This window comes from Dichotomopilus funicola, assembly GCF_033296635.1.
Source record: "Dichotomopilus funicola strain CBS 141.50 unplaced genomic scaffold C8A04scaffold_19, whole genome shotgun sequence".
In the NCBI taxonomy this organism is placed as follows: Eukaryota; Fungi; Ascomycota; class Sordariomycetes; order Sordariales; family Chaetomiaceae; genus Dichotomopilus; species Dichotomopilus funicola.
Genome location: NW_026944040.1, coordinates 326872 through 345660, shown reverse-complemented (window position 1 = coordinate 345660; position 18789 = coordinate 326872). Strand labels below are relative to the sequence as shown.

General features: G+C 53.8%; 3 protein-coding genes across 3 annotated transcripts; 1 reads left to right on the top strand and 2 right to left on the bottom strand.

Annotated features, from left to right (window-relative positions):
• Nucleotides 1-682: 682 nt before the first annotated feature.
• On the top strand, nucleotides 683-1649 carry C8A04DRAFT_36172 (DNase I-like protein; the record flags this gene model as incomplete). The annotated part of the gene is made up of 2 exons (XM_062783428.1): nucleotides 683-1441; nucleotides 1488-1649. 2 exons carry the CDS (start codon nucleotides 683-685, stop codon nucleotides 1647-1649), a joined length of 921 nt encoding a protein of 306 aa, XP_062638413.1.
• Nucleotides 1650-5326: 3677 nt separating this feature from the next.
• C8A04DRAFT_11054 (uncharacterized protein) lies at nucleotides 5327-8217 on the bottom strand (the record flags this gene model as incomplete). Its single annotated transcript, XM_062776818.1, has 4 exons — nucleotides 5327-5722; nucleotides 5855-6443; nucleotides 6504-7769; nucleotides 7970-8217. 4 exons carry the CDS (start codon nucleotides 8215-8217, stop codon nucleotides 5327-5329), a joined length of 2499 nt encoding a protein of 832 aa, XP_062638412.1.
• Nucleotides 8218-14895: 6678 nt separating this feature from the next.
• On the bottom strand, nucleotides 14896-18637 carry C8A04DRAFT_27288 (Oxysterol-binding protein-domain-containing protein; the record flags this gene model as incomplete). The annotated part of the gene is made up of 2 exons (XM_062780248.1): nucleotides 14896-16092; nucleotides 16151-18637. 2 exons carry the CDS (start codon nucleotides 18635-18637, stop codon nucleotides 14896-14898), a joined length of 3684 nt encoding a protein of 1227 aa, XP_062638411.1.
• Between the last annotated feature and the right edge of the window lie 152 nt (nucleotides 18638-18789).

The following is an 18789-nucleotide window of genomic DNA, read 5'->3' as shown; positions in this document are numbered from 1 at the left end:
GAGTCTATGAGCGATCGGGAACGGCACACGTTAGTCCACCTCTTTCTATAAGATGGACTCGATCGACTCTAGAAGTATCTAACTTCTCTCTGAGTGACAGCCTCGGTGTTGAGGATCTATCAATCGAGAGAGAATGGTAATAGCCGACTCGCTGGCATACACTAACCTCCTTCCTCCCCCCTCTAAATCCCACATAGCCCTTTATAACCTCAACCTTCGCCACTCCTTCCCAACAGCCCCCCCATCCGGCAAATGCCCACACAACTGCGGATGGCGCATTTGGGGGGTTGCGGGCAGCACCGGCGTGCCCGCTTGCTCCGCCTCGTGAGTTTGACTCACGGACGGGGCACCCAAGTAAAATCCTTCGGGATTTCCGTAACTGTTCACGACCTCACCGGAGAAAGTGGGCAGTGAGCTTTTGACTTTTAAGCCATTTTCTTAATTTATTCGATATGATCCTCATAAGCTGTAGACGTGGCCTAGCGTTTTTAATCTTCAACATTTTCCTGTTGGCCCATGCTTGCTTCCCGGCACGTGGCTTGGGCTGAATTGATTCCCGTTAATGCAGGGCGCCTTCGTCTCGTCGTTTCTTCCCCTTCCCATGTACTTTGCAGAGAGCGCCGGGAGCAACAATATGGCCTATTTTCACGGTTTCGTACCCAAGTTTTGTCCTGGTGGCAGGATGCACCTCTCCCGCCTAATACTACTGCGAAATTCCAAACTTGGCACGAATTCGACAACGCACAGGATCGATCATGGGAATAGCTCGACAGCATCCGATACTGAGCCGTCTCTACTCAACCTTGTCACTTGGAACGTCGACTACTCATCCCCATACGCCGCAAAACGCATCACCGCAATTCTTTCCCATATCTTCTCCCTCACCCCAGCGATCGACGTCATTTTCATGCAAGAAGTCTCCCGCGACGCCTACCTCACTCTCCTCGCCAGTCCAGACATTCGGCGCAACTGGTTGCTCAGCGACGCAAACGGCGTCCTCCCGACTAACCAACAGTTCACCACCATCACATTACTCTCCAGATCTCGATTCAGCGCCTCACCCAACACTGGTCCAGTCTGGCGAGTTCCGTACCCGAGCCGTTTTGGCCGGGACGCACTCTGCGCCGGCATTTTTCTTCCGTCACATACGCACCACTCAAACCGTCATCCCACAGAAAATCCTAACCTAGCTATGCACAACCGCCACCATCACCGGGTCCGCCTCATCAATGTCCACTTGGACTCCCTCCCCATCCAGCCCTCCCAGCGACCAAAGCAAATAGCCGTCGCTGCGGAGCTCTTGCGTGCCGGGGGCGGCCGGGGGTTAGTGGCGGGGGACTTTAACCCCGTACTCCCTTCGGACGCGACGTTGGTGGAGGAGAATGGGTTGAGGGATGCGTGGATGGAGCTGCATCCGGGTCAGTCGGGGTTTACATGGGGGGTGGATGGGACGGAACCGTTTCCGCCGAATCAGATGGATAAGGAAGGTTGTTACGGTTGGGGTTGAGGTGAGGGGGATTGAGGTTTTGGGCCCGGGGGTTGTGGATGGGGATAGTAAGATGGGGGGAGATGGTGGTGAGGGGGCTGGGAGAATTGCTTGGAGTGATCATTCGGGACTGAGGTGTTCGTTTCGGTTGGGCCCAAGCTAGCTTTGTCTGGGAGGAGGTTGATACTTCTCTCATGTGATGGGCTGTCTTTATACATGTAGGAGACAGATGAACTATTCTTAACATCGGACCTCTGATGTTCTTCGAGAAAGCTCGTCTGAATACGAGCCCTCTGCGACCTAATGCATCAGGTACGCCCTAATACACACACTCATACCCAACTAGGCGTTTGAGGCAACTTCTCGAGACAGAGACCGCATGTTGTCGGCGACAAAGGCGGGGTTCAAGTCTCGAGACACCGAGGCGTTGTCGTGGTCAGTTGTGTCAAACACGAACAAGGTAACCTTGTATCCCGAGGACGCCTTGTCCGAGTACGACGGCTTCCACTTTGTGGAGGCCATACACGCAGAAAAGGGGAGGCTGGTGATGCATCGTCGCCCGGCTTCCTTGAGCTTACAACTTGGGACCTTCGCCGACACAGCAAGGTTACAAGCGGCTAATACCAAGCCCCAACCACCGGGTAAACAAAACCTCCACGGCAGTGTTCACGGCTAGAATGTATGTACGCCTTAAAGTGGAGTTTCCAAGGTGAATGCATCGCCAACGTCTCCGAAACGGCCGCCTTGTCTTGACTTCGCCGGCTTGGGCGGCACGAGGTTGCGCCGATGCAGCGACGAAGGGGGATGAAACCGTAAGGCTGGATAAAAAAGGCCCAAGGGAGAAAGGCGACCAGGCACACCCGCCTCAGCCGCAACAGCCGCGTCCGGAATAAGGTTTTATGTCCTAGTGGAGGAGCTTGTGCCGAATAAGCTCGGCAAAAAGTCCTCTACAGAGATTTGACGAGAACCGAAAATATCCACAAACCTTCTCTCGTCACACCGAGGTGTTTCATCACCCCCCTCGCATCTTTCCGCGAATCTAGACTTTGGACGCCTTCTCGGGATGAACCCGAGGTGCCCGAGCACACTGTAGGCAACGTGCGGAATGTCACCAAGGCCGTCACAGCCGGGCCGGCAAACAAAGGAGGTCGGCTGTCGCATCGCCGCTCTCACCGAACCGCGTCTTCTAATGGTGATGAACCCGTGATACCCGCTAGCCGGGCGCTCGTGAATCTTGAGTTCCCCGCATCTCATCTTTGAGGGCTGCCTCATATAGGAGGTAGTGATCTGAGAGAGCGGGGGCGGCGACGTCATCTTTTGAACCATTATGCAGCAGTCTGCGAAGTACGATGGGTTTCAGTAATGACTGTTAGAAAATGGATAGTTAGGTAGCCTGCATTCATGTAGGATACACATGATTGCTACAGAAAATTACCTTCGCTCCCGCTGAATTACACTGATAACCATACAGATTACGAATACCTTACCACGTTACCTGCCCTTGCTGCCTTCGGAAGCCGTTGCACTGATACTCAGATCGCAACCTGTATTTGGTCATCATAGTGACTTACCCCAGTGACTGCAAGATTTTTATTGTTTACGAAGTTCTTGCGTTCGATAGCCACGACTTTTTTGTAAGCAAATGGTCGCTGGTTGGCTGGGTGGAGGTTGGTGTGTCGGGCTGATGCAACGAGTGCTTTGGTTGGCTGGTTGGCTCGTTGGGTCGCCTGCAAGGTCAAGGTATCCAGAAAGGTCGATCTGCAAGTTCACTCGGTGATGGTAGTCATTTTAATTGGTCTAAAAAAAAAAAGGCGACCACAGGCAGCAGCCCACTTACCGCATCCCGCCTGCAGCCGATCCCTGGTTGCAGCTTTGCGGTTCAGGCGGCTTACTGAAAGTGGGGATTAGATCTGATGCCTTCACCAGAGGCCACAAAATCGAACCACACAGGGCAGCATTGACACGTGAGTTCCAAGGACTGCGCCCGATTTACTAGCCTTGTTAGGACGTCCGGCATCGGCTTTCTAGTGAGCGGATAAGTGACAGTGTGAATGTCAGGCTACGAAAGGGTTGACTTGAGAATGTCGACAGGGGGAATGTTCACGTCAGTTCCTCAGCCTGGAAGGCTGACCTAGAAGAATTTGTGGTTCTCAACAGCACCGGAGCCTTCGGGAGGTGAGCAAGGTAACCCGACACAAATATCACCGCTGACAAGACTGCTCTCTCTTTTGGATTGTACACCGAAGGATGTCAGCATACGCTGTGCCGTGAAGGCTCCCACTCCGTCCGTCATCAGTACCTGTGAACGTGAGTTCACTCAGCCTTACGGCCGCGTGCGCCCGTGTTTGAAGGGGGGTCAGCAACGGCGACGACCTTCTGTCCGCCGGATTTGGCCATATTGGTTACCTCACAGTAAGGCGACCGACACCTGACTTCGTTCTTCTTCGGAGATGTCGTCGGTCAAGCAGTCATTCACGATTTCCCAACACGAGCTCCGTGGCGTTCTTTGCCCGGGATACCGGCCCTTTTTTTGCATTTTTTTCTACCCCCGCCCTTCACATTCCTCATGGCTTTGATGGGCGTAAGGCAACCAACTCCGCCCCTGTCTCAAAGAAAAACTCTGAATAGTTGCCTTCAAGGACACGAGAAGATTTGTAAGTCTTATCAGATCAACTAAGGGCATGGGACGCGGGGGCGGCAATTTTGCATGTAAAATTTTCCCGTTCCGAGCATGAACTCCGGCGGGAGACCGGCGCCTTGCCAAAGTCCGCCGGCATCCGAAGCCACTTGATCACTGAGAGCTTCGGTGGGTTAAAGAGCCTTCACCGCCGGTTTGTCAGTTCGTGGGGGAGGCACGGGGGTAAATAATGTCCCGATTGTTGTCAGGGAGAAAAAGAAAGGGGAAAAAACACGTGTTGCCATGGAAATGATCCGCGGAGAAATGGGCGTGGGGTGGTGTTGTTGCCCCGTGGGGGTTAGTTACAAGTAAGTATATGTCGTCGAAGTTCCGGGAAAGGTACCCTAGGCTGTGTCGTTGGATGATGTTGTGTAACTCTGGACACCGGCGTTTGGCGGCCGGAGGGTGTTCCCGACGATCGGCCCGTCCCGGGACGGGTGTTGCGGTAGATCATTCATTCCCTTGCGGAGAATCCCGCAAGGAGCGATTCCCATTCAAGTCGACGACGTCGTCGGGTACGCAAGGAGGAAAAGCTGATGAGACACCGTAGTAGTAAACACCGGTTACAGAATAGTGCCTAAACTTTTCACGTTTTCAGAAGAAATAAAACAGTTGACGACGTCATTCATCTCGGTGTTGTGAATCAGGGCTTTTATGATAGAACCCCTAGGCATAAATTTCAGCAGACTACTTCCTCGTGTCAGCACCGTCGTTGAATTATGGCGTTAGTAAGACACGGCCGTTGCACCACAGTTATGAACCGTTACATACTTGGTATATCCCCAATAATTAGAGAGAAAATCCATTACACCATTCACCTAGGTGACAGATCCTTTCTAACTCCTATGATATGTACCTACCCAGCTTCTCTTTGGACATTGGCGAAGCAGAAAAGAACAGGACAACAAACCAGGCGAATTTACATGAAAAAAAAAGATGAAAAAAAAAGATGAAAAAAAAAGATGAAAAAAAAAGATGAAAAAAAGAAAAAAGAAAAAAAACCACTCATGGTCAAGCGACGGCGGCAAACAAACTTACCTTCGTTCTGGCAATCTACCTTCCTTCTCCTCCCCTCCTTCCCTGGCCCCCGGCCGTAAAGGAAAGACAATGCCGGGAGCCACACCATACAGTTTGTTATAACTTAGTAACCGAATTTCAACCCCTCACGCAACCGCCCCGGCATCCGGTGCCCCCACATATCCCACACTCCTTAACGACTGCTTCCGCATATCCAGATCGACATCATAATCCGGGTGCACGGCGAAACGCTTGGTGGCCCGGTCGAACTGGAGATACCGGCCGTCCTCAAACTCGGCGATCCGACACCCAAGCCAGATAATACGCCCACGCCGCTCCTGCAGCATGCTGGGCACCTCAAAGTACTTCTCATCGTCGTCGATCCGCTCGTCGACGGTGAACCAGTCACTGGGGAAGTACTTTTCTACCCAGGGAAACCCTCGCATGGCGTAGTCATCTGGCAGCGGGTTTCTTGTTCTCCGAGATTGGGTAGCGGCCTCACCGCTGAGATCTTCGACTTTGGTCGTCTTTTCGTCATCGCCCTTCTCTTGAATAGGCGTGGCGTCTACAGTCTTCTTCTCCCCAGGAGTCTCACCCGTGTTACTGCTGTCGCTGTTCCGAACGCGCTGCTCGTCACCGAGGAAATACTTGCCCTCCAGGCACGCTTCTAAAACCTCCTCCGAAACGTAATGAATGTCCTTTGTCTCTTCTCCATCTGGTGTTCCGTCTGCACCAGCGGTCTTCTTTGACCCCTTTGTCTCCTCGGTCTTTGGCTTCTTTGTTTCCGTCTTTGGCGCTGCTTCGGACCCAGACGAAGAACTTGGCCCCCCAACTCCCAACAACGTATTGAGCACGTCCTTTGTCAACTTCCATGGGAATACGGGAGCGAAATAGGCGGCCAAGGTGTCTGGTAGAAACGTTAAGTGATAAATGAAAGCGAGTGTAACGTGTAAGTAGGGTAGGATGTTTTGGTCGCCAAAACGGCGACAGACAATATCGTAGGTACATAGGAACAAACGGAGGCTGCCATAAAATTGCTGCGGTGTTGCTGTGGGTTTAGAGGTGCCGGTGGTGGTAGTGGTGGCAGGGTTGCCAGTCTTGCTAGATGATCCGGTTTTAGGGCCGGTGGTCGTGGAGCTGGTATCGTTGGAAGACTGATCCTCAGAGGGTGACCGAATAAATGCCTTAAGCGCTACGGAAATAGGATTGCTCTCATCACCATAGCCTGCTACGCCGCATATATTGGCGATTGGCATGTGATAACTACAAGCGTCCAAGTTAATCGCAAAGAATCGTCACTGGAAATGAAAATAGCAGACTTACGCAGGAGCAAGCCAGCTGCGAGTAGAAACGTTGATATGATCGTCCAACTCATCGAAAAACTCCTTCATCGTGCTGTCCAAATCTTCCAATTGTTTACCGCTAAAGAGTATCCCATGAGCCTTGACAAAGTTAAGCTCCGTAGACGAGAGCCTATTCTGCTGTGGAGTCCTGGTCTTGGACATGAGAGGTTCAAAGAGTGTCATGATGCTCTCACGGGCAGAGACAAAGGGAATCTCGACGCAAAGGGACTTGGCGTAGTTGGAGAGCTGCTGTAGGGCGTTCGGCCGAGCAAGAATAGCCAGGTGGTGGTAAAGACGCCCAGTCCGAGGTGACTTATCCGAGGCGCGCGAGTACCAGTGCCTGCTAACGGCAGTCCAAACCTCACGATCCCGAATATCGTCGTCCTCGATCGCCATACGATATCGGCCCAGATCCCCGAGGCACTCGATCCAGGTGTCCTCAAAAGCAGGGACTGTCTCGTACAGCAGCGCCATCATCGAGTAGGCCATGTAGATGAAGGTCAACATGTGGTCTAGACTCGCGGGCAGGCGGTGCCGCAAGAGCTCGAGGAAACTGTGAATCCCATGGCGCCACATGCGAGCGGGCATCGCATATTTCGCAGCGAGTCTTCGGAGCGCTGCGCTGGCCGAGGGGTGCTGGGATGCGAGGAAGAAGTCGTGGTGTTCGTGGAGTAGGGTCCGGTGGAGAGCGATCAGAGCCTGCCATTGATCATTGTTGAGCTTGGTCGTCGTCGCGGGCTGGTTGCTTTGGTTCGTGTCGACCTCGATACACTTATTCTCGACCATGACTAACCCAGCGTAGATCCCTTTTACCTCCGCGACCAGCTGCTCCTGAGAAATGGGGCGGGTCTCGGGCTGCTTGAGGATTTTGCCCCCGTTTTCGTTGACGGCCGTTGGAAGAGGGGGCTGAGACCGAGACGGTAACGTGTGAGTTTGGCGATGCGCCTTAGCGGCGGAGCCAGAAGATGGGCGCTGGCGTGGCTGGCTAGCAACATTGGACTTGTCATAGGGGCGGGGTAGAGGCGTGGCCGTGGAGTTCTCTGGCGTCCAGAGCCTCCCTTTCTGGTACGGTCCCCGGTCAAACACATCGGGAGACTCACTCTCTTCGGCGGCTGGTACGGGCCGAGACGATCGAGTCCGTTTCGGTGGAGAGACACTCCGGGAACCTTCTCTCTTCATGCTGGGCACCGGGCTCGTACTCGCGCGGTCATCCCCCAGCGGGGAGGTCGCAGTAGTCGCAGCGGCGCTGGTTGTTCGGGAGGGCCGAGCAGGTCGAGCAGGGCGTAAGGGGACATCTTCCTTAATAACATCTCTGATTTCTGTGTTAGTGATGGGACTTTTGTTTCCTCTTGTTTCCTCCCACTTTCACCCGCGAGATGGCTCATTTTTCTTCTTCTAGCGGATCAAACAGTCGGACGGACCAAACAAAGGAGCGACGTGATATACCTCTCTGTGCTTTGATTCCGGGCCGCGGCATCCCACAGATTAGCCAAAATCCGCGAATTTTCCGCCGCGGTCAATGTTGGGTCGAGGAGTTGGGGATGCTCGTCTAAATAATGTTTTTCGAAGGCTGCCGCTTTCGAAGATGGCGGAAGCACTTGGTTGCAGGCTGGACATTTCACCTGAGACACCGGTGACTTCGGTTTTTTGGATTCACGCCTCAGATGCTGATTGAAACGGTCGGCGACGTTCATATCGCGAGGACTCTGGCCGGACATCGTAATGCCGTAGATGGGTTATCGAGACGGTGTTTTGTCCGGCGACGAGAGCTGTTGCTACATGCATCGCCAAGACCGCAAATTGCGAGGTTATTCGTTTCTCGGGGAGGACTGAAAAGCGGGGGAAAGTGTCTGGGCTACTGAAGATTGGAAATCGTGATAATTCCTGTTGCTTTCTTAAGTCAAAAAACAGTTTGGCCCGCGCCCTATTCTCAGAAGACCATTAGTCCCGGGACACAAATGTGGAACCCCGCAGGTCGCCTGGTGCGCGAACCACAGATGCGGCTCTGCAAAACAAATCAGGATGAGTTACCAAGCAGGGGTGTTGGGCAGCTGAACGAGCCAGGCCTACTACAATAGAGAGGTTAAATCAACTGGTGATTGGAGAAATCTATTGTAAAATCCACCCCCACCTGCCTGTAACCCCACTTCAGGTAGACGGAGCGTACACACAGCAGAGATTCGCACCCATCCCAACCCCCCCCTTTGCCCCATGGAAGCAATGCAGAGAGGTCCCGCCTTACCAGCGACGAAAGGTTCGTTCACGCAAACAAACTCAGTTTGTTTGCCCGGGTTTTACCCGAACGAGGCTGTCTCTCAACTAACTTCTCTTCCTTCCATTTTTCCCGTCGAGGTGCCCTGTTGGCCTGTCCCATCCTGGCAGAGGAGTCGCTGATTCGTCGCCCCCTTTATGCGGCTGAGTGAGCCATTTCTTCGAACTGACTAGAGCTGATGGGGTGGCAAATCAATCAGCTTGAGCTGTTGGGGCGAAGGGACAAACTGGAACTGTCCTAGTCCATATCTAGCCTTGTTGAGCTCTACCAGCATTCATTCTCAGCCTCTCAGCTCATGATTACCTCCAAAACGAAGGGCGATGCGTTTTGCTTCTTAACCCACCCCTAAACATCTTCGTTTCACAGCGAATGGAGCTCTCGAGGTACTCGCTTGATCCATCACAGCGGCCTCATACGCTCTTGCCACCTTACGAATGGCTTCCGCTCTTCGAGCCACTTCCTTCTTGACGGTTGCACAACGAAAGCTCGGTCCGATCACGAAAGGGGGCCAACGCCGCCTCGTCTACGAGACCTCTACGCCCATAGAGATTAGTGAAGCAAGCCGGGAGGCAAACATGGGAAGGAAAATTCGGACCCGAGCAAGCCAAATCATTTCCTATGAGGCTGTCTGTGGCGCCAGACTCGCGTACCCCGGGTTGAAATCGAAACTTTCGAAGTGATGCTGTTGCCTGTGGTTGAGGCGCTTTGCAAGTGAGTCAGTCCAGTTGATCGCGGCTGCGTTCGTGAGCTGGTTGTTCCTGGGAAGGTCAGCTACGGCGGTGATGCCCTTGGAGCCCTCATCGAAGAGCTCGTTGGACGAGCCCCCCCGGGCTGTTGACGCTGAGGCGGCCGCTGGTGGCCCTGTTGGGTGGTGGCCAGGTTGAAGGCCTCGACACACACAGGCCTCCGAATGGGCCTCTTCCGTCGCCGCCTCAACAAAGATGTCGCCGAGCAGGGTAGGCAAAGGCCTCCAAGACAACAACCTGCGTCACCGAACGTCACGACAAATTCCTAGCTCGAGATGCAGCGTACGTCTCGTGGCGGACGTGATACAAGCCGTTGTCCTCACGTTTCACTACCAGATCCCCACAAAGCGACGAGACGTCGGGCCGTTCACTGAAATTTTAGGTTTTCTCCCTTCGGTGTCTTAGTCGCCTGTTTGCCTTCGGGCACCGGGAGATGTCGTGGTCCCTTGCTGTAGGAAGGGGCCAAGCGAGGGCATGGTTCACCGACCATTTGTGTGCGGAAGCGACCCGACAGTTTACACAGTACCCGACACCATACAGCACGACCTAACCTACTAGGCTACGCTTGGCATTGGGTTCCGCCATCTCAAGGGTATTAGAACCTTTTGTGAGCTTGCCAACAGCCTCTCTATCCACACTATCCGTTGTTAGGCCCCAAAGATGTCTCTGGCATCTTGGACCTTCCCTTGACTGGTTCGAAATAGACCGACTCCTCGGCTAGCAATCTTGCCTTTCGGCAGTCAAGGAAGTGTTCATTGTGTATTTGGGACATTACAAGAGTTGGACTCATCCTAGATCGACATTGACGTGCACCGCAGGGGAACGAAAGGCACCAATTCTCGAATGGCACAATTGAACTCTCTCGCACACGAGACAAGGTTTCTTGGATGAGAGCCAGGTTCCCGGCCACCGTTTCAACAAATGGTTTGACCTCGGTGAATGCGGTTGGTGAACAGCACAGAGAAGCCAGTCCCCATGAGGTCAAGGGCTTCCTTCACCGCTCCTCTCCTTGGGTGCTCACCCTGAAAGTATCCTTCTCTTTCCACGTCACTATCAAGGCTAACTATCCCAAGTAAAGTTCTGCAGGTGTGAATTTTTCGGGCTAAACCTTCCTTTCGATGTGTACGATCAAGGCGGGTCTGTGTGTGCTCCCTCTTGCTCTCCCCACACTCGGGGGACGGGGCACAAGAGGCAATGCAGGTCTGCCTGACTACAACGTTGACTAGGTAGGTAACTGGTCGTTCAAAGATAGCTCAGAGGTTTCCGAATGTAGGAGCTTTAATGTGAGCACTGGAGAGCAGGTTACTCTTTTGAGAACAGTGAGGCGGCGAGAGACGAAAGCGGCCACCAAGGTGCCACAATCATTGCTTTGCTGTTGAGCCTCCAAACTCGCGGTCTTGGAGATTCGAGGCGCCACAAGCCAATTGGTTGAACCGAGCCAGCCTAGCCCGCTCGGTCACTTACGTGAAGTGTTTTGCTGCATTGAGGATGATCATGCTTTAGTGGACGATGCAATAAGTGAATGGTCGTCACGGAGTGTCGTGTAGTTATTTTCAGGCCGCAATGCGGTCGATCCAGGGTGCCCTGCCCTGGCTTTGCTTCATGTCCCGAGTTCCCCGGTTCGCCCGGCTTAGGTGCCCGTATCTCCGGCCCTTTCGGACTCCGGCCTGGGTAACATGGGGCGCGTGATTGTCTGCCGGGTGATCAGCATCAGAGCTTCAGCACTTCGAACATGAAAAGATGTCAGAACTCCCAAGTCCCAGCGATGATGAAAAGCCTGGAGCAATGTCTGCGACGCTAAAACCGTCATGACCATGTCTTTTTCGGGATAGTCTGTTGCTGCCTTGCATCCCCACACCACGTTTTAACCCCAGTGTCGGAAATCGAAAGGGGGAACAGTCACATTGTCCTTGTCACACATTCTCGAATAGGGTTTGTTGTGACACAAGATGTGATTGAGGTCCTGCTAGCCGTCAAATTGCATTCCGGGTCTTGAAATGGCCTCCAACATGCTTTCAATTATGGCATTAGATGTCCGAATCACAGGGTACTTCACCCGAGATCCAAAATTTGTATCACTCTGAGTATCAACTAAAAATATTTATCAAAAGCTCGTCTGAGTCTTGAAGATGTTTCGACCTTGATCATGCATGCGGGTTCCTCTACCTAAGTGGGGGACCTGTAAAGCTTGTACACAGTTTGTGCACTGTGCTGTATGAGTGATCGGCAAAAGAAGGCGACGAGGCGAACCACGCAAACCACGATGAAATCTAGTGCACAGCAACCGAAGGCCCTCCGGCAGCGGCTGTTCTACTCGGACCCTTTCTTTGTTTACTTAAATACACGTAGTGTTCATTTCCCTTCAGAGGATTCGACTTTGAGGAGTATCAAGGCAACAGCAAGGCATCAGTCCGATTTGATTGCCCAAAATTGGCCCGAAATTGACAGGTCTGTGGTTATCTTGAGGGGATCTTTTCTAGAATAAAAAAAAAACAAATGAAACTGTCCACCTGCAGGGACACACACCCCGCACGGGAACAACAACGGACTGGCCTAGACCACCAATTGGGCAATTGCCCCACCTCCCGTGAAAGAAAGCCCTGGAAGAACGCCTTGTCCCGGCACATCGGTCCATTCTCCCCGCCAACAGGACGTCAGCGGTTCTATCGCTTGTTCTGCCGCATAAGCGCATCTGGCGACACATATCGGGTTTCATCACCCGACGAGGCTCAACTTTGCAGTACTCTCTCACCGAAAGAGAATCAATGTTTTGCTTGGAGCACTTCGGTTCAAGGGCGGGCATGGCATAACACCTATCGAGGAGAGATCAACCTCAGCCGGCCGCCCGGCCCAGCTCTGGCAGCCAATATAAAGGCCGAACTACACTTGTAGGTTCAGCATAATGCTCAGCTTGGTCGCGAAAACAGGCCAGGCGGTAATGTAGCTTTAGCTAGAGACCACATTGAAGAGCGGCTCAGCAGAGATGCCTTCATACCCCGCATTGAAGGTGGCCTGCATATGGTGATGCATACTACCCGGGCACCCAGTCGCCTTGCATCCCTTCTCGAATTCCCTGGGCAAGATGGCAGAATCTACACGTTACTTTCGAGGCGATGAGCACAACGCGGCAGACACCGAGGATCGTGACGAAGGTCGTGCTAACTTCGGTTGCGCCCGTGTACCTACCAACGGATAGCAAGGCTCTCGTCGGCCTTGTAGAACCGCCGTCCCCCCTTCCCCCCCCCCCCCCACCTCTCATGCCACACCAGCACTACTCGGGCCCGTCCTCGTGTGGGTGGCTTGTGAAACCTGCTCGAGTCCAGCTTTTCTGTTACGCAGCTTCATGCAAATGACGGCATCGCCTTTCTATCCTGCATCTAGGCTGCCGAGTACCGGTGAGAGGAAGACGAACGGGCGAGCAAATCGAGTACTAGTTGAGAGGAGGACAATAAGTCGCAGCAGCGGTTGGACATAGCCGTGATACAACCTAACGAAGAACTGCAACATAGCCTCGCAAAGCAAAAGTAAATCGTTCACGTAGATAGGCTAACTAATCCAGCGTAGGACCCCGTGTCCATTAGTTGCACACACACATCTCACATCAAGGCAAGGCAACTCAAACTCTAAAGTGATACAGCCGCGCGCCAATATTATTGGTAGGCGACGACCACATGAGCGGGTTTCCCCGTCTTTCCTAGTCTCAACCCACGTGTAACATGGATATGGACATGTCCCCGTCGGTGGGAGGGCCTCGCAGTAGCGGTGTGTGCGAATCATATGTTGTGTTACCCCAGATAGCCGCCCTCGTGGTCCCATCGGGCGGTTACACGCATGGCGGAAGGTCGGCGTCTCGGAGCGAGCTCTGGGGTAAGGAGCCCCGTGCATGGGTTAATTGAGGCCTACAGTGGGGGGACAAGACAGGCTTAGAACGATATCTTGTTTGGCATGGTATCGGATAATGGGTCGCACAACTTGTGCTGCTGGGAACACATGACGAAAAACAAAATATGATATATGACCGAGCCTTGTCTTGATGTTACACTTTGACTCAGAGTCGGACTATGTACGGTCGTACGAGTATCACAGATGGGGAGTACCTTGTGGTTGTGTAGACGGGTACCGTTTCCGAGGTGTCCGTAGATTCCATGATTTTGGAATTACCATTTCGAGTATGACCACTCCCATAATTGCAAGTTGTACGGAGGGCAGGGTCTAGACTGTATGATTTGTCTTATCCGAGACCTAGCCACGGCCTTCAGAACTAAAGGGTTAGTGAGAAGCCTGATGGTCACCATGGCCCATTGCAAACGATCCCCCCAAAGAACCGTCGACGATAATGGGATCCAACTTTATTACCCCTTTACATTGAAGCCAACATGAAATGGAAAAAATTGAGCATAGTTAGTTGCGAGAAGGTTTTCACAACCACGGCCGCAGTATGTAAGATGACTCTAGTCTAGCCGATGGGCCACTTTCATAAAGAAGGGTTCTGAGGTGAAAAACAAAAATGGGAACAGCAGTAGAACATGATGCGCCCGACTCTCATGATATCATAAAATTCCCAACATATCTAAGTACATAAAACCCATCTCACATTTTAACACCTTAATTCCTTTTGACAAAAAGTTAAAAGAATACCCGTATTTCCATTCTCGACATCATCCCACAACAAATCTCCGTTCAGGGGTTACCACCCACATCTCGCCCCTGGTTACCCAGGCAACGGAATCTATGTCAAAGTGATAAGTCAACAAAATAAGAGAACCCCTTAGCTTATTAAAATCATAGTAAGGGACACCTGCTATATTCGCATGGAGGATTTCACGTGCATCCTTCGCTTTGTATATACCCCCCACATGGGATGTAAAATCTGTAAGCCCGACTTGAGAGCAACACAACTTCCCGGCATTCGAGCCAACATGTTGAGGGCTAGGCAAAACTGAGAATGTAAGAGCAGACCATCGGCCAACGATGGAGGAAATACAACTTAGAAACACCACACATATCAGAACGGACGGAGCATAACCATGAAGCAAAAAGAGTCTATCGTGTGTGTCCTTTTATCAAAGCCATAAAACGCTTCTACCACGAGCGACAGTAGCAGCAGTAACTTGCACAAACAACACCACCACCACTAGAAAAAGCCCGCCCGTCTCGCCAATCCAAGCAACAATCCGCCACGCCCTTTTAACCGCTCGTCCGCCCTTTCCCCATCACATCACCGCCCCCTTAGGCCGTATATAACCCTCCTCCCGTATGTGTTCACGCGCCGCCCTTGTGTGTATCCAACCAATGTCTCTCTCTCTCTCTCCCTCTCTCTCGCAAGCACCCCAGGCTTACTCTAATAAGAATTTTTAAAAGATCTTCTCCAGTCCCTCCCACACCTTCGCACCCTCCGCCCCAGGCCCCGCCTTCTCCCTCTTCTCCCAATACCCACCATTAAACTTCCAGTACGACTCCCCCGTGACCTCGCACTTCGCCTTCGTAAACCACGCCGGAATAAACTCCTCGCCCTTGGCCTCGCGCACGCGCCTCCGCGCACGCTGTCCCTCCTCAAGCCGGTTCTTCTCCGTAGCGGCAAAGTCGTACTCGCCCTCCTCCATGGCGCGCTGGTCGGGCCGCAGACGTGAGTCGGTGGGGGCGATCCAGGGGCGGAGTTGGTCGTCGATGTGGTTGAAGGTGAGCACGAAGGGGGTGAGGTTGAAGGGGATGCCTTGAGGACGGGGGTTAGCCTGCCAGATGAGGAAAGCCTTGTTGGGGTCGGTGATGGCTTCGGATTGGGGCGGACCGGAGGTGTCGGCCTTGGCGGCGGCTGCGTCGTCGATGGTGGCCTCGAAGCCGGGGGTGTAGCGGGCGTAGAGCTTGGAATTCCAGCGGCCGCCGAGACTGAAGCGCACGCGGCCGTTGGCGTCGACGACCTTGCCGGTAATAACGTAGGCGCTGGAAGCCGTCCAGCCGCGTGGCTTGAACTCGATGTAGCAGACCTCGCCGGTTGTCCAATTCTTGATCTCCATGGGGCCGTAGTTGTCGACAACCGGGTTGCCTGTGATGATGCCGACGACGGAGGAGGTGACCTTCTTCCAGGTGTAGAAGTCCTCCTTGCCACCGTGAGTGGGACGGAGCTTCAGGAACCATGTGCCGAGCGGGTTGATGTCGAACGAGCGGCCGTAGAACTTGGATTTGACGGCCGACTCGCCGTAGTACGTCCACTTGGGCGACTCGGCCCAAGCAGCACCGATCGGTGGGTGATGGCTGACTTGCTCGATGAAGAAGCGGTAGTTTTTATCCGGGCGGACGTACTCAAACGTTTCGCCCAGAAGTGGGTTGAACGGCTTCGCAACACGTCCAATGGTCGACGCGTATTCACTGGCTGCAAAGGCGCCAACGTACAGGAGACGCTCAACAGAGTCGGTCCGGTCGGCGGCAAGATCAAGGAGGTCGGCGTACTCCATATCCTCACCACAGCGGTAGAGAAGAGAAGTAGGTTCGTTGAAGGAGACGGGGAGGGTCATTTTCGTCATATCTTTTCCAACCATGGACTTGAGAATTCCCTGTGATGCTTTGTTAGGGGGGAGTGTACACGTCTGGGAGGTTAAATAGTAAACGTACCCAAAGCGAAATCTTCGGCCGGTCATCGGCGTCCATCTTCAACCGCGTGCGGATGCCGTTTTCATAACCCTTAAACGAGCTACTGATATCGTAGGCATCGGAGATGACCAGTTGCTGTTCCTCCTGCGAGGAAGTGAGCTCCGAAGGAGGCAACTGCGACACCTCGACCTCGCCAGCGTCAACTGCGTCAAAGAACTCTTCCCCGTCGGACTCGGAGTCAGAGATATCCGCAATCTGGGTCATCACAGTCTGCCGCCTGGATACGTTGAGGGTAGGAGACTTTGCCCCAACCGCCTCAGGCGGGGTTTGGACCTCGGCTTCGTCCTGGATGGCGGCCTCTGCGGCCTGGCTGGACGACAGAGGAATCTGGCCACCCTCGAGCATCCCGCCCTCCACGACCTCCTTAAGAATGCGCTTGGTGATCTTCCTCTTCGACTCGGCCTCGCCCACGCGGGCCTCGAGTGCCTCTTGCTCCTTGGCAACTTGTGCCATGCTCTCTTCCCACATCCGGCGCATCTCCGACTCTCGGTCCAGTCGGTACTGCCAGTAGGCGTCGCGATCCTTCGAGATACGAAGCAGGTCGCCAATCAGGCCGGTGAGAGAACGGATAGCAGCGTCATATGTAGATAAAGCCTGTGAGGTCTTGGGATCGGTTAAGGTGGCGGCCGGGTTCTTAGAGGACTCTAGAAGCAACGCAGCTGTAACATGAGCCATGGACTCAAGCTGCAGCTTTGCGGACTGAGCGGTGATATTGAAGGCATCCTTATTCGCCGGTGGGGCATCCTGTCCGCTTGAATGTTCGTCGTAATCTTCATCCTCGTCACCCTCGTCAGCAACGGTGCCACCGTTCTGGTCGGTCTTGTTGTCCGCCTCGGTAGCCGCGTCGACAAAGTCATCACCCTCGTTGCTACCGATTGTGGGGAAGCCACTCTTACTAGAGGCGCGAGCCGAGGAATGCATCCGAGTTAGCTGAATGCTGCTGCGCGACTGTTCGGCAACGCTGGCGTTTTCGCTGGGCGAGTCGCCAAGGTGGGTGTGTTCCGCCTTGGCCTGCTTCAGAAGCTCTGCATTCCGGGCTTTCTGGCGCTCCTCTTCCTTGGCCTGGTCTTTGGTCCACTGGATGGAGTTGTTGAGAGCCCAGAACCAGCGTTTGGCCTCAACCTCGTGGTTGGCCTTCAGCGTGTACTTTACCGATGACTTGCCATGAATTTCGAACTTAGTTTTTTCGTCAGCGCTCATGTGCAGCTTGGCAATGCGCATGTTGATGGCGCCACGGCAAGCCGAGCCCGCATCATCCTGGTGCTTATAGTAGCTGAGGACGCCGTCTTCGAGCACGAACCACCGCAGCTGGTACCCTTTCCTGTAGTTGGTCCATTTCTTGAGGTAGCCCTTCATCTCTCGCGCCTCTCGCCCGGCAAGGGGATCACCGGGCGTTGCTGTGGCCGCGCCCTGCGTAGTGGACCCCAAAACAGCCTTCTCCTGGATGCCCCTCTGGGCGGCCACGGCAGCGGGTGACTTCTTCAGCATTGCACGGGTGATCTCATCCTTGGTAACATCCTGGGGCAGCTTCCCTTTGCGGTCTCGGCGGAACGGGTCGGCTCCATGCAGCAGCAAAACCTGGATAAGCCGGCTGTTTTTGCGCCGGGCGGCCTCGTGCAGTAAGGTGCCGCCAGCTTCGACCGTGGTAGGCTCAGACGCGAACTCGGGGCTGTTGATGTCTAAAACCGTTTTGAAGCGTGACTCCTCTAGCACCTGCTCTAATACTTTCAATTCCCCGTGGAGAATGAGGTCTTGAACCTGCCTAACCTTGTTTTCGGCAAAGAGCGACCTAGAGAGCTGCAGCTGCTGAAAAATATCGGGGTTCCGGGCTAGATCAATGGGGAGGCGCCCGTGGTGGTTGGCAATGGCATCATTGATCTCCTTGTTCTCTAGCAACAGTTTTACAATTTGAGCCCTCCCTTGAATAGCGGCGATATGCAACGGAGTATTGCCCTCCCTGTCACGAGCATTGATGTCGAGAGAACCCGCACCGTCGGACAGGACGTATTCGACAACGGGTTGCTCGGCGCATTGGATAGCCAAGTGTAGGATTGTTGTGTCATCGAGGGGCCCCGAGAAGGTGGTAAAGGAGGAAGTGCTCATGCGGGGGGCATTCTCGGCGCTCTCCCTGATAGCCTTGGAGATAAAGGCGGTGTCGCCATTGCGCAGGGCTTCGACGATGCGAAACTTGCGGACAGAAGACTCAAGCGATGTTCCCTTGTCGGATAGGTAGGGAGACCTCCCGCCGGCGACTGAAGGGCTGTTGGAAATCGTGCGACCAATAGCACTCCCCGACACGGAGAGTTTCGAACTGTGACCCTTGACCGACGGTGGTTGTGCGGGGTGGATCGACGGTTCGTGGGCGGGCGCAGCGGGCGCTGAAGCGGTGGTGCCCAAGCCGGTGCCAGAGCCGGAGGCGCTCGGCGCGGTGTCTTCATGTGTTGACATGTCGTCGTCGTTGTTTGCTTTCCGCCTCAGCAGAGAAAGGGCGGAGGATTTGGTTCGGCGATGCGAACTGGTGGAGAGTTGACATTAGCGTCATTCGCGGGGCACATCCAAAAAGCAACAGAGAACATGAGGCAAATGAGGCAAGAATTGAA